The sequence below is a fragment of the Nematostella vectensis genome, chromosome 11 (assembly GCF_932526225.1).
Source record: "Nematostella vectensis chromosome 11, jaNemVect1.1, whole genome shotgun sequence".
Taxonomy (NCBI): domain Eukaryota; kingdom Metazoa; phylum Cnidaria; class Anthozoa; order Actiniaria; family Edwardsiidae; genus Nematostella; species Nematostella vectensis.
Window position 1 is genome coordinate 16,164,745 of NC_064044.1, and position 14,148 is coordinate 16,178,892.

General features: G+C 44.2%; 1 protein-coding gene across 3 annotated transcripts in view; it reads left to right on the plus strand.

Moving 5' to 3' along the window:
* The window catches only part of LOC116611783, a 76,113-nt gene that overhangs the window by 28,934 nt on the left and 33,031 nt on the right, over positions 1 to 14,148 (plus strand). For all 3 annotated transcript variants that reach the window (XM_048734603.1, XM_048734602.1, XM_048734601.1), the window contains exons 20-26: positions 287 to 1,564; positions 4,693 to 5,572; positions 5,986 to 7,189; positions 8,645 to 8,928; positions 9,998 to 10,142; positions 10,602 to 10,738; positions 13,378 to 13,618. In XM_048734603.1, the coding sequence (XP_048590560.1) occupies positions 287 to 1,564; positions 4,693 to 5,572; positions 5,986 to 7,189; positions 8,645 to 8,928; positions 9,998 to 10,142; positions 10,602 to 10,738; positions 13,378 to 13,618 (4,169 nt within the window). The remainder of the gene's footprint in view (positions 1 to 286; positions 1,565 to 4,692; positions 5,573 to 5,985; positions 7,190 to 8,644; positions 8,929 to 9,997; positions 10,143 to 10,601; positions 10,739 to 13,377; positions 13,619 to 14,148) is intronic.

A 14,148-nucleotide genomic window follows, 5' to 3' on the forward strand; every position in this document is an offset into this window, starting at 1 on the left:
AATGCGACCATACTATTACTTTTACATACTATTACAATAAACTATTTACACTTTCGATAACATATTAATAGAGATGAAATCAATGAAATGTGTATCAATGTATGTTTATATAGCAATTAACAATTGGAACAATGAAAATAACCTACTTGAAACTTATTTATCGCTTCCGACAACTTTAAGTTAAATCAACTGATCAAAAATACAAGTTTTTAAAATTCGCAAAAAAAGAAATCGGTCACGGGGTCACACAACGCTCCCTTGGCTAAATCCTTTGTTTTTTTCTTAGGCTCTCTCGAACAAAGAAACCCGTCAGCGTGAGGTCCTGGGAAAAAGATACTTCTCGGGGGTCCTGTCTTCACAGGGATCCTACACTCGTGTCATAGAATATACCATTCCTCCGCGACTGAAATCTGGAAACTACGAGCTATCAGTGCATACAGATAATCACAACAACGTCTTCGAGTTCACTTTCGACAACAACAACATTATGAAAACTTCCATTACAATCATGGATGCTTTTCCAGATCTCGCTGTCAAAAAGTTGTCTGTAAATGTCGAACGAGACGAGACAAGTGCGTTTGTAAGAGTAAATTTTACAGTCGAAAATCGAGGAGATGGGAAGACTTTCGGCGCTCCGTGGACTGACGGCATCTTCGTCTCAGCCACTCTGTCGCTTACTGGTTCTGTCTCCATCGGGAGAATTCCAAGAGGAGACAACCTTTCTCCATCACGAAGTTATGAAGTCATCGATTCTGTATTCCGGATTCCAAGAAATATCCACGGTCGGAGATATATCCTTATATATACCGATTCTTATCAATCAGTTACGGAAGCAAAAAGGAATAACAACTACCATCACTCCAGCGAGGTTTTCGTTCCTCAGGTCCTGCCAGATTTGATCATTCAAGATGTCCGCATCTCGGTGCGCCCCGATGAGACTTTTGCCGATGAATTATTGAAGATCACGTGGGTGGTTGTGAACACAGGTGTTGGAAGTACGCTAGATGGAGTCTGGGTGGATGCAGTTTACTTGACGAAGTCGGAGAGTGCACAACCTGGAGACATCAAACTTCACGAAGAGCCCATTTCAAGTTTAGTGCCACCAGGAAAGAACTACTCCAAATCTGCAACATTCACCGTCCCGATGGTAACAGGCCAATGGTACATAATCGTCAAAACCAATGACAAGCACGAGCTGGCTGAGGATGACCTCACTAACAACGTACGGAACATAAGAGTGAGAGTGTCACTACCCTCCAGACCTGATCTAATGGTCCTTGGAGTGTCATATGTTTACCGCGAGAGCGTAAGGCTGCTACGTGTTCACTGGCTTGTTCGTAATGACGCGTTTAGTATGCGAGAGCGAGAGTCCTGGTGGGATAAGGTTCTGCTGTCCCCTTCGCCTTCTCGACTTGACGTCAGTGGCGTAATCGCCCTAGGGACCAAGTCGATGGAGACTATGCTGTACTCTCAGCAGGATTATGGGGCCGCCATGGCGTTTACTTTACCCAAGGAGCTTACTGGCACATACTATGTCCATGTGAAGGTGAATTTTGATGGAAAGGTGAGGTTTAGGCCCCTTTAAAGAGAACCTGACGAAATAATTAATACTTTTATACATTAAATAGTTAGTATTGTAGCCTTATATACCAATACTAAGCCCTGCAATGATTGTACGCGCGTAAGCATCTCACCTCCATATGTACAGACTGAAACTGTTTTATTATTTGATATTTCCTTTATTATATGGCTACGATGGTACGCGCGCTCTGATTGGCTGTTGAGTGGGCTGGAATCCTACGATATTTCCCGTGGGCAGTTTTGGATATTTTTTCGCAGCGGGCTTTGTTTACAAAGCCGAGTGTATTTGCGAAAACTAAATCGACCAAGAAAAACAAAATCAACCAAAAAAAAAACAAACAAACAGGTCTAAGAAATTGAGAATAGGGCGACGACGTGCACTTTGAGTCGGAGTTTTTTTTATCCTGACAAGATTGTAAATGAAAATTTTGACAGGAAGAGAAACAATATTATGAGCCGGCGAGCGCCACCAATAGCCAAGAAACACAAAGCTTATTTGTATCGGACACACAAAAAAAGGAATAAATAACAAGGGGTGCAATTACCCAAAAGAGTTTCTTTAAGATAGTACAGCTTCAATATTTTCATCAAATCAATTGGCGTTTTCTTTTTCAGAAGTTTGTTTTCTACATCGTGAAGTTTTCACACCAAACAGTCCATTCATGCCGTGAAGACTGACATCTGAGCTTTTTTTCTTATTGCTTTTATCCTTAGCTGGAACCTGTAGCTTCCAAAAGGTGAAAATAGGGAAGAAAAAAGAAAGAAATAACCCGAAAAGTCGCATAATGAACTTATATCAGTCACTGTGCTTGTCACAACGATGAAAACAACGCTGAACGGTTAATAAAAAAAGTTATTCTTTTTGCTTCGATTTCCATTCATTTGTGCCCAAGGATAATTCTTCTTTTTATATCTGGAGGGCTACTAAAAGCAACATCTTTACACTTCAAGGTCTCTCTGTTTGTTATCTTGTCGTCTTAATTATATTGTTGAATGTTTTCACTCTTACACTTTTTAGTTGACCGTTCGCCTTTTTGAAATCGATCGATAAACTAATTGATATTTGCGCGAAAGCAAAGTTGATTTGTCTTCTCCTCATTTTAATTTTTAAAAGCTATATAATAAAACTTTTATTACCCTCGCCTGCTCGGGCTGTACGGAGAAATATCAGACCTCGGTCTTTTCAGTACGGCCTGCGGCCTTGGGCTGTACATTCAAGACCTCGGCCTGATATTTCTCCAGCCCTCGGTCTCCGTTAATAAGTAGTTAATATCTCCTAATGAAATATCTATACTGCCATTCAAGGCAATGGATATGTGAATTCGTAGATCCACTCTTCACTTTGCTCGTCTTACACGAGCAAAGTGCAAGCTGTGCGCGCACAATCAACTATTTGGCAGAGAAACCAAAGTGTTTGAGCTACCCAGAGTTGATTCGTTTATATTTTTCAAAACTGATAACAATTTTGGCTTTTAACAATGGAATGTTGGCTATTAACCATGGAATGTTGCTTATAAACCATGGAATGTTGGCTATAAACCATGGAATGTTGCTTATAAACCATGGAATGTTGGCTATTAACCATGGAATGTTGGCTATTAACCATGGAATGTTGGCTATAAACCATGGAATGTTGGCTATTAACCATGGTATGTTGGCTATTAACCATGGAATGTTGCTTATAAACCATGGAATGTTGGCTATAAACCATGGAATGTTGGCTATTAACCATGGAATGTTGGCTATTAACCATGGAATGTTGGCTATTAACCATGGAATGTTGGCTATTAACCATGGAATGTTGGCTATTAATCATGGAATGTTGGCTATAAACCATGGAATGTTGGCTATTAACCATGGAATGTTGGCTATTAACCATGGAATGTTGGCTATAAACCATGGAATGTTGGCTATAAACCATGGAATGTTGGCTATAAACCATGGAATGTTGGCTATAAACCATGTAATGTTGGCTATTAACCATGGAATATTGGCTATAAACCATGTAATGTTGGCTTTTAATCATGGAATGTTGGTTATAAACCATGGAATGTTGGCTATTAACCATGGAATGTTGGCTATTAACCATGGAATGTTGGCTATAAACCATGGAATGTTGCTTATAAACCATGGAATGTTGGCTATAAACCATGGAATGTTGGCTATTAACCATGGAATGTTGGCTATAAACCATGGAATGTTGGCTATTAACCATGGAATGTTGGCTATTTACCATGGAATGTTGGCTATTAACCATGGAATGTTGGCTATTGACCATGGAATGTTGGCTATAAACCATGGAATGTTGGCTATTAACCATGGAATGTTGGCTATAAACCATGGAATGTTGGCTATTAACCATGGAATGTTGGCTATTAACCATGAAATGTTGGCTATTAACCATGGAATGTTGGCTATTAACCATGGAATGTTGGCTATTAACCATGGAATGTTGGCTATTAACCATGGAATGTTGGCTATTAACCATGGAATGTTGGCTATTAATCATGGAATGTTGGCTATAAACCATGGAATGTTGGCTATTAACCATGGAATGTTGGCTATTAACCATGGAATATTGGCTATTAACCATGGAATGTTGGCTATTGACCATGGAATGTTGGCTATAAACCATGGAATGTTGGCTATTAACCATGGAATGTTGGCTGTAAACCATGAAATGTTGGCTATTAACCATGGAATGTTGGCTATAAACCATGGAATGTTGGCTATTAACCATGGAATGTTGGCTATTAACCATGGTATATTGGCTATAAACCATGGAATGTTGGCTATTAACCATGGAATGTTGGCTATAAACCATGGAATGTTGCTTATAAACCATGGAATGTTGGCTATAAACCATGGAATGTTGGCTATTAACCATGGAATGTTGGCTATAAACCATGGAATGTTGGCTATTAACCATGGAATGTTGGCTATTAACCATGGAATGTTGGCTATAAACCATGGAATGTTGGCTATTAACCATGGAATGTTGGCTATAAACCATGGAATGTTGGCTATAAACCATGGCTTTATGGATCAACAACAAACAAGTGCACTATACAAAATCATACGCTTGTCAATGACCCTTTTTTTTTGTTTAAGTTAAAGGAAAAGCTCCGTGGCATGAGAGAAAATGATGGAGCATCATCCATTGCTCTCGACTTATCACGAGCCCCGTCGCCTAAACTAGAAGTGAAGATCATAAGCCAAGACTCCAACATCACGTTGGGAAAAAGGTTCACGTTAGAGTTCGAGGTATTGAATGTTGGGTATGTGGACGCGCCCAAAGACTCATGGATAGACGCAGTTTACATTTACAACACGCCTGGTGCAGAGTCCCATGACGTCATCGGTAGCGGCACACGACTGGCTCAGGTCACGCATACTGGAGGCCTGGCGGTGGGTGGCCAGTATAGAGTGACCGCTGACATAGAAGTACCCTACACTGCGGGATCACCTGTCTACTTTTACGCGTACACTGATATCTATAACCGCATGGGTTCTCCTGGTGTTGCAGGTGCCAGCTCGAAACCGGTTCAAACCAGAAAAGACCGGTTGGCCAATCTAATAGGATCATTCAATGCAGCGATACTCACTACTCGCGGTGGACAACCTTTCAATATTTCCTATAACGTAACCAATAAAGGGGAAGGCGCAACGAATGTCCGTTTCTTCAATGCGTTGTATCTCAGTGAAGACACTCTTCTCGACCCATTCGATCTAAAGCTCGGCTCATTTCAGACACCGTCTAAACTAAGTAGCGATTCGTCCGTGACGGTCACACAAAGTGTGTTCATACCGTTCGACACCCTACGGGGCCAGTACTACACCTTACTGGCAGTTGACAGTGATGACAGGGTTTATGAGGAAGATGAAGGTGATAACTTGGCGTTCGTGTTAACCGAAGTCGAGAGCGCACCTTCTACTGACTTACTGGTATCCGAGGTCATGACTGCGCCATCCGCTCTAGGCATGGGATCCGGTATGTACTGTATTCCGTGTAGCTGGTTATAGGATGAAAGCAAAAAGGGTAGAGAGCTTTTACGTAGCGAGCAGAAATGGTGTAAACTGCGTGGCAGCACAATGCGCCGTATATAGCAGTCCGAATAAGACCCAGTGTAATATAAATCCAGAGTAATTCAGCCTATTGCTGCAATTCTGCATAAAGTCGGCCCAGCTTCCTTTCCCCAAAAGGTGGTGAATAATTTTCCTTGTGATTGGAAATGTCACCAGCTATTGCACATAGCGACCACCATCAATCGTTAATATCTGATTCAATGATCTGTATTGTCGAGTTCTGTAAGTATTCGCGATTGGGCTAATATGATTGTTACATTTAGGGGATTTGCTGTTTTAGGGTTTTTGCAATGATGAGCTACCCTCTGATTGTTTCAGATCTTGAAGTCAACTGGAGGCTGCGGAATAACGGCTCTCGCCAGGCTCAAGGCTACAAGTGCGATACAGTCTATTTATCCCAAGACGAGACATGGCAAATAGAGGATACAGCAGTCGGACGTCCTAAATGCGACTGGGTCTCCCTCAGTCCTTACAACGGAGGGGCCACCGGCGACGCCTCCTACTCTATCAAAAGCCCACTTTCAATTGTGGCCCCAGGGACATACCGGGGCTTAGTCAAAAGCCGAAGCAATATCAGGGACATGTTTCCTGACAACAATATAAAAACCGGCCCCAGCAACCTCAACATTAGCTACCCCACACTAGAGCTAGGTAAATGCCAGATGGTGACGTCATTAAAAGAAGTGTTTGTTGTCCCGGATGTTCCAGTAGATGAGACGCTAATAGTGACGTCGTCGGCGAAAAACAATGAGACCACCCAGTTCATATACCTTCGTCATGGGAAACCGGCGACGTCTAATGCTCACGACGCAGGACCCAGGCTCACTCTTTCTGCTTATCAGGAGGCTGTTGTCGAATCCACAAGGGCTGGGGACTACTTTGTCCTACTCCGTAAAAGTGACGTCAGTGGACAGGCAGTCCATGCCACCGTCTGTGCAAAGATCGCGAAATTTGAAATATCGAGGGTGTTGCCGGGTCGCGTGGCACCCTTCGGGGTGAGTACCCTGCAAGTCCAGGGCAGTCTGTTTGCGTGGAAGTCTGAGGCGTATCTCTGTGGAAGCAACACGACACTGAAAGCTCTAGAGATTTATCGTTCCAGTTCTAGCGTGGTCTTTATTACGTTCAACTTCACCGGGATTGACGTTGGACACGTCTTCAGCTTGCGACTCATTGATGTTTACACCTCAAAATCGGCTTATCTCAACGACTCATTGACTATTGTGAATGGAATTCCTGGAAAGATTTCCATGGTTCTGAACAGTCCTCGCGCCTTCAGAGCAGGAGAAGAAGGGTTCATCACACTTAATTACCAGAATGTGGGGGATACCGATATTGTTAGTCCTACGAGTTTATTCACGGTTGATGGAGGTACCGAGGGGCGTCTTTTACAAGAAGGGACCATACCTGGGGAGTACTCGCAGATTATCCTTTTCCTTGCCCAGCCCTTGGAGGGACCTGCAGGGATACTTCCCCCACGTGCATACGGTCAGGTCACCTTCCGAGTCCGTCAAATAAAAGGAAGGTGGGTTGTTACGGTCAGGTCACCTTCCGAGTCCGGCAAATAAAAGGAAGGTGGGTTGTTACGGTCAGGTCATCTCCCGTGTCCGGCAAATAAAAGGAAGGTGGGTTTTTACGGTCAGGTCATTTTCCGTGTCCGGCAAATAAAAGGAAGGTGGGTTGTTACGGTCAGGTCATCTTCCGAGTCCGGCAAATAAAAGGAAGGTGGGTTGTTACGGTCAGGTCACCTTCCGAGTCCGGCAAATAAAAGGAAGGTGGGTTGTTACGGTCAGGTCATCTCCCGTGTCCGGCAAATAAAAGGAAGGTGGGTTTTTACGGTCAGGTCATTTTCCGTGTCCGGCAAATAAAAGGAAGGTGGGTTGTTACGGTCAGGTCATCTTCCGAGTCCGGCAAATAAAAGGAAGGTGGGTTGTTACGGTCAGGTCACCTTCCGAGTCCGGCAAATAAAAGAGAGGTGGGTTGTTACGGTCAGGTCATCTCCCGAGTCCGGCAAATAAAAGGAAGGTGGGTTTTTACGGTCAGGTCATCTCCCGAGTCCGGCAAATAAAAGGAAGGTGGGTTTTTACGGTCAGGTCACCTCCCGAGTCCGGCAAATAAAAGGAAGGTGGGTTGTTACGGTCAGGTCATCTCCCGAGTCCGGCAAATAAAAGGAAGGTGGGTTGTTACGGTCAGGTCATCTCCCGAGTCCGGCAAATAAAAGGAAGGTGGGTTGTTACGGTCAGGTCATCTCCCGAGTCCGGCAAATAAAAGGAAGGTGGGTTGTTACGGTCAGGCCATCTCCCGTGTCCGGCAAATAAAAGGAAGGTGGGTTGTTACGGTCAGGTCATCTCCCGAGTCCGGCAAATAAAAGGAAGGTGGGTTGTTACGGTCAGGTCATCTCCCGAGTCCGGCAAATAAAAGGAAGGTGGGTTGTTACGGTCAGGTCATCTCCCGAGTCCGGCAAATAAGAAGGTGGGTTGTATACTGTAGCCGACATATGTGACGAATTGTGACGAATCTGCCAGTTAAGCAAAAAAAAAAATTCAAATTAGATTTCAGTTGCAAAACTAATCCAATTAAATCATTGTAAAATTTCATTCATCCAACAAAATAACGCCATTCGATTGCTAAAGCACAAAAAATCATGCGTGGGCATTTTTAGCTTAATCTATTGAGATACTGATACTACTGCATCACTTTATGCCCAAGTAATGAATCGTTTCTAGGCTATGAAAATGCAAACGAGATGTTCATCTGTGTAATACTTTAAATCCGCTTAAATCATAAAGAATTTCAACTCATCCTACGACTAAAACATCTCAATTTTATTTTCAATTCTAATACAATGATATACTGATGATATTTTTTAAACAACGACATTGTCACGCCCATATATATCAATGACTGTCGTTTTCAATTCATATTCTATTCATGCACGTGCAGTCGTTCAAGTTACTATTATATCGTTGTTATTCAACAGCCCCGCTACCGGTCAATCGTCGCTCAATGTGGATTACGTCATAAGTAGCAGCGAACCACACATGTTTCTGAATAGCAGTGATGACTTCCGGCCAGGTCACTTGCCAGAGTGGGCCTGGGCACCGGTATGGAGAAACTTTCTGTCGTCAGTGGGAAAAACTCAGCGGTCACTGAATGAGAGGCTCGGATCTGCGGCCACGGCGATGAGTGTGTTGGGAAGACGAATTGTGTCTGTTGACGAGCTTGTCAGGTTCCAGGTCAACCTTGCTAATGGAAAACAATATGGTGAGTGTCGTTGTAACTGTTGCTGCTGCTGTTGATTTCTTTGTGTTATTTTGGTTGCTATTGGCATTGTTATGTTTCGTCGACGTTATTATTGTTGTTGTTATTGCTGCTTCTGCTACTGTGGTGTTGTTGTTGTTGTAAGGTCTTCCTTTGCGTTGTTTGTCGATTGTCGTTATCGCAGAGGTTATGCTGCTCATGTTGAAGCTTTGGATACCTTCGAAATTTTTGTCAACTTAATCCTCTTTGTCGCTGCTGTTGCTCTTGTCGCTGCTGTTATAATTGGTCCTGTTGTTGGCGTTTTCGCAGCACTTTTGTTGCATTGCTAGACGCTGCAGTTGTTTGTTGACAATTTTTTTGCTTTTGATTTCTTGCTGCGAATCGTCATAGACATCGTTATTGTTGTTGCCATCGATATTGCTGTCACCATCAATGTTGTTGTCGCCATTAATGTTGCTGTCACCATCAATGTTGTTGTCGCCGTCGATGCTGTTGTCGTCTTCAATGTTTTTGTTGCTAACAAAAAAAATAAAAAAAATAAAATGAAAATAAAAATTAGTTATCTGTCGCTGTTCTGTTGCTCCATTTGGGTTTGTATTCTCTATCGCTTATCATGAAAATGTTGCTTTGTCAATACAAATTCAATATCAGCAGAATAGCAAGCCATTGACGACTTCTTGCCATACATTCATGCTGGGGCCCTCCTAACCATCTTACCATACATTCGTTGCTAGGGTACCCCCTTATTTGGTTACCGTACTTTTGTTGCTAGGGTACCCCCTTATTTGGTTACCTTACTTTCGTTGCTATGGTCCCACCTTAACTGGTTACTGTACATTCGTTGCTAGGGTACCCCCTTATTTGGTTACCGTACTTTCGTTGCTGGGGTCCCACCATAACTGGTTACCGTACTTTCGTTGCTAGGGTCCATCTTACCATATTACCATACATTTGTTGCTAGGGTCCCCCTTAACTGATTACCGTACATTCGTTGCTAGGGTCCCCCTTAACTGATCACCGTACATTCGTTGCTAGGGTCCCCTTTACCATCTTGCCATACATTCGTTGCTAGGGTCGCCTCTCCTTGATACAGTGGACCTCTCGGATACAGGCTCCCGTGGTTCTCTGGTGTTGAGACTGGAGCGCACGTATAGCCCCGCCCTTACCAAGCGTCGTGTCACCGGAGTGTTTGGCGCCGGCTGGATTGCTCCTTGGTGGTATGTTATCTGAAAACACCGTACCGGGCAGTACCGGCCAGCCAAAGGGTATCAGGTGGTTTCGCCGACAAAACAATTCGCGACAAGCTGTTCGCCGAAAATAGTGGTGGTTTCGCCGACAACCATGTCCGTTTTGCCGACATGTCCAGGGTTGTCGGCGAAACATCTAGGGCTGTCGGCGAACAAATCGCAATTCCTTTAAAGTATTCTTTATCTTATGGTCACCTGAGCACGGTAACAGCATTGCTGGTCGATGTTGGCACGGGGCTCATACAACAATCGTCACAAGTGGCCCATGTTTCATATCTCCTTCCCCTTATGTCCTGAAAACTAATGACTAGTCCTGCAAAGCATCAACCATATTCCATTCAAGGACGTGTTATTCCAGGAGAAGCATCTGTTATGTAAATTCATAGCATCTCGCTTAAAACCTTCTAACTATATGAGATCATTTTTCAGGGAGATTTCAGTTGCTGAAATGGCGGAATCCGCTGTACGAATATTAATGTCCCGTGATGAGATTCTTTTCACAAGACAAGAATCAAGTGCAATGTTCCTGTCGGGAGATAATCAGAGAGTGTTCGTTGAATCGCAGGGTCAGTATGGCAAAGTCATTAAAAGAGCCTGGAATAGGCGGGAAAGAAACTGCAAAACAAGTGCACTAGCGTGATTGCGTACCTTATATGGGCGGTACTGCCCACCATATATGGGCGGTACTGCCTACCTTATGTGGGCGGTACTGCCTACCTTATGTGGGCGGTACTGCCTACCTTATATGGACGGTACTGCCTACCTTATGTGGGCGATACTGCCTACCTTATATGGGCGGTACTGCCTACCTTATATGGGCGGTACTGCCTACCTTATATGGGCGGTACCGCCTACCATATATGGGCGGTACAACCTACCTTACATGGGCGGTACTGATTACCATATATGGGCGGTACTGCCTACCTTATATGGGCGGTACTGCCTACCTTATATGGGTGGTACTGCCTACCTTATATGGACGGTACTGCCTACCTTATATGGGCGGTACTGCCTACCTCATATGGGCGGTACTGCCTACCTTATATGGGCGGTACTGCCTACCTTATATGGGCGGTACCGCCTACCATATATGGGTGGTACAACCTACCTTACATGGGCGGGACTGATTACCATATATGGGCGGTACTGCCTACCTTATATGGGCGGTACTGCCTACCATATATGCGCGGTACTGCCTACCTTATATGGGCGGTACTGCCTACCATATATGCGCAGTTCTGCCTACCTTATATGGGTGGTACTGCCTACCTTATATGGACAGTATTACCTACCTTATATGGGTGGTACTACCTACCTTATATGGGCGGTACTGCCTACCTTATATGGGCGGTACTTCCTACCATATATGCGCGGTACTGCCTACCTTATATGGGCGGTACTGCCTACCGTATATGGGCGGTACTGCCTACCTTTTGTGGGCGACACTGCCTACCTTATATGGGCGGTACTGCCTACCTTATGTGGGCGGTACTGCCTACCTTATATGGGCGGTACTGCCTACCGTATATGGGCGGTACTGCCTACCTTATATGGGCGATACTGCCTACCTTATATGGGCGGTACTGCCTACCGTATATGGGCGGTACTGCCTACCTTTTGTGGGCGACACTGCCTACCTTATATGGGCGGTACTGCCTACCTGATGTGGGCGGTACTGCCTACCTTATATGGGCGGCACTGCCTACCTTATATGGGCGGTACTGCCTACCGTATATGGGCGGTACTGCCTACCTTATATGGGCGGTACTGCCTACCTTATGTGGGCGGTACTGCCTACCTTATGTGGGCGGCACTGCCTACCTTATATGGGCGGTACTGCCTACCTTATATGGGCGGTACTGCCTACCGTATATGGGCGGTACTGCCTACCTTATATGGGTGGTACTGCCTACCTTATATGGACAGTATTACCTACCTTATAAGGGTGGTACTACCTACCTTATATGGGCGGTACTGCCTACCTTATATGGGCGGTACTTCCTACCATATATGCGCGGTACTGCCTACCTTATATGGGCGGTACTGCCTACCGTATATGGGCGGTACTGCCTACCTTTTGTGGGCGGCACTGCCTACCTTATATGGGCGGTACTGCCTACCTTATGTGGGCGGTACTGCCTACCTTATATGGGCGGTACTGCCTACCTGATGTGGGCGGTACTGCCTACCTTATATGGGCGGTACTGCCTACCTTATATGGGCGGTACTGCCTACCGTATATGGGCGGTACTGCCTACCTTATATGGGCGGTACTGCCTACCTTATGTGGGCGGTACTGCCTACCTTATGTGGGCGGCACTGCCTACCTTATATGGGCGGTACTGCCTACCGTATATGGGCGGTACTGCCTACCTTATATGGGCGGTACTGCCTACCTTATATGGGCGGTACTGCCTACCTTATATGGGCGGTTCTGCCTACCTTATATGGGCGGTTCTGCCTACCTTATATGGGCGGTACCGCCTACCTTATATGGGCGGTTCTGCCTACCTTATATGGGCGGTACTACCTACCTTTTGTGCGTCAAAACAACTAGAAATTTGTCATACCTTTTTAAACTTCCCTGCTTTGACCAAGTATGAAACAAGATATTTTTCTTGATTTTGATATTATGTGGGAAATCCAGCATAGCTTTCCAAGGTGCGATAAGCAAGCTAAAACAGGTCATTTAAAGAGCCATTTTTTTCATTCTAGCAAAGTAAGAAGCATCCATATCTTCTTATTTGGAGAATTAGTTACAATACTTCTTTCAATGGTTCTTCCGATAGCACAATTTGTCTTCCAATATCGGTTGATAACAATAACAAAGGTGTGACTGGCTCTTTGTAATTAATTTTGTTAACTTTTTGAAATACTCTAAAATCACCACTTGCCTGACCTTTAAAGGCAACCCATTGTCCCACTGTGAAGGCATAATGGGCATTTATTAGCCCATTATTATTCCCTTGTTACGTAATGTGCCACTGTTCCTTTGTTACGTAATGTGCCACTGTTCCTTTGTTACGTAATGTGCCTCTGTTCCTTTGTTACGTAATGCTCCATCGTTCCACTGTGACGTAATGTGCCACTGTTCCTTTGTTACGTAATGTGCCACTGTTCCTTTGTTACGTAATGCTCCATCGTTCCACTGTGACGTAATGTGCCTTTTCCCCCTGTGACGCTGTTTTATCATCTCATCTTTCAGCCATCATATTTTATGGCGAGTCAGAGACATACGTGTTTGACGCAAGCACCAAGAGACTAAAAGAGATCCGCCCGTACGGACATGCGCAGAACTGTTCCATAACCGTGACGTCATACACCCCGAGTGGACTACCACGTGAGCTGCAGTACTCAGAGGGAGGAGAACTGACCGTTGAATTTAGTGACCGCGGGCTTATTCGAGAAGCAGTGCTTGTGAAAGCGACAGGAGAAAGTGTGATTAGGTTAGTCTCTAATAAACTCAAGCAAGAAATTTTCACGTTTATTTATACAAAACCAAAAATATATTTTTTATTAAAAAAGTACGAGGATCTGATTTTTTTTACATAAAACTTATTCATATTACAAAACATGTGGGCTATGTTTAAGCTAGTGTTCTATTGTTAAAGTTTAATGATGTGGGTGATGGTGATGATGGTGATTACTATTTCTTATTGACTACTCTTTCTGGATGCGATAGTCATTGGAATTGTTGTGTAAAGAAACTCCACAAATAGACAAGTGGTGAACAGAGTGTCCTGGGAAGTTAAAATGCCTAGAAACTGGTCTGAATGTGCGACGGTTGATTACATCGTTGCGGTGTTCACTATGAAGTTGGCTGCGTGATGATGGTGGTGATTAATATGAAGTTGGCTACGTGATGGTGATGATGGTGATTACTATGGAGTTGGCTGCGTGATGGTGATGGTGGTTACTATGGAGTTGGCTGCGTGATGGTGATATTGATTACTATGGAGTTGGTTGCGTGATGGTG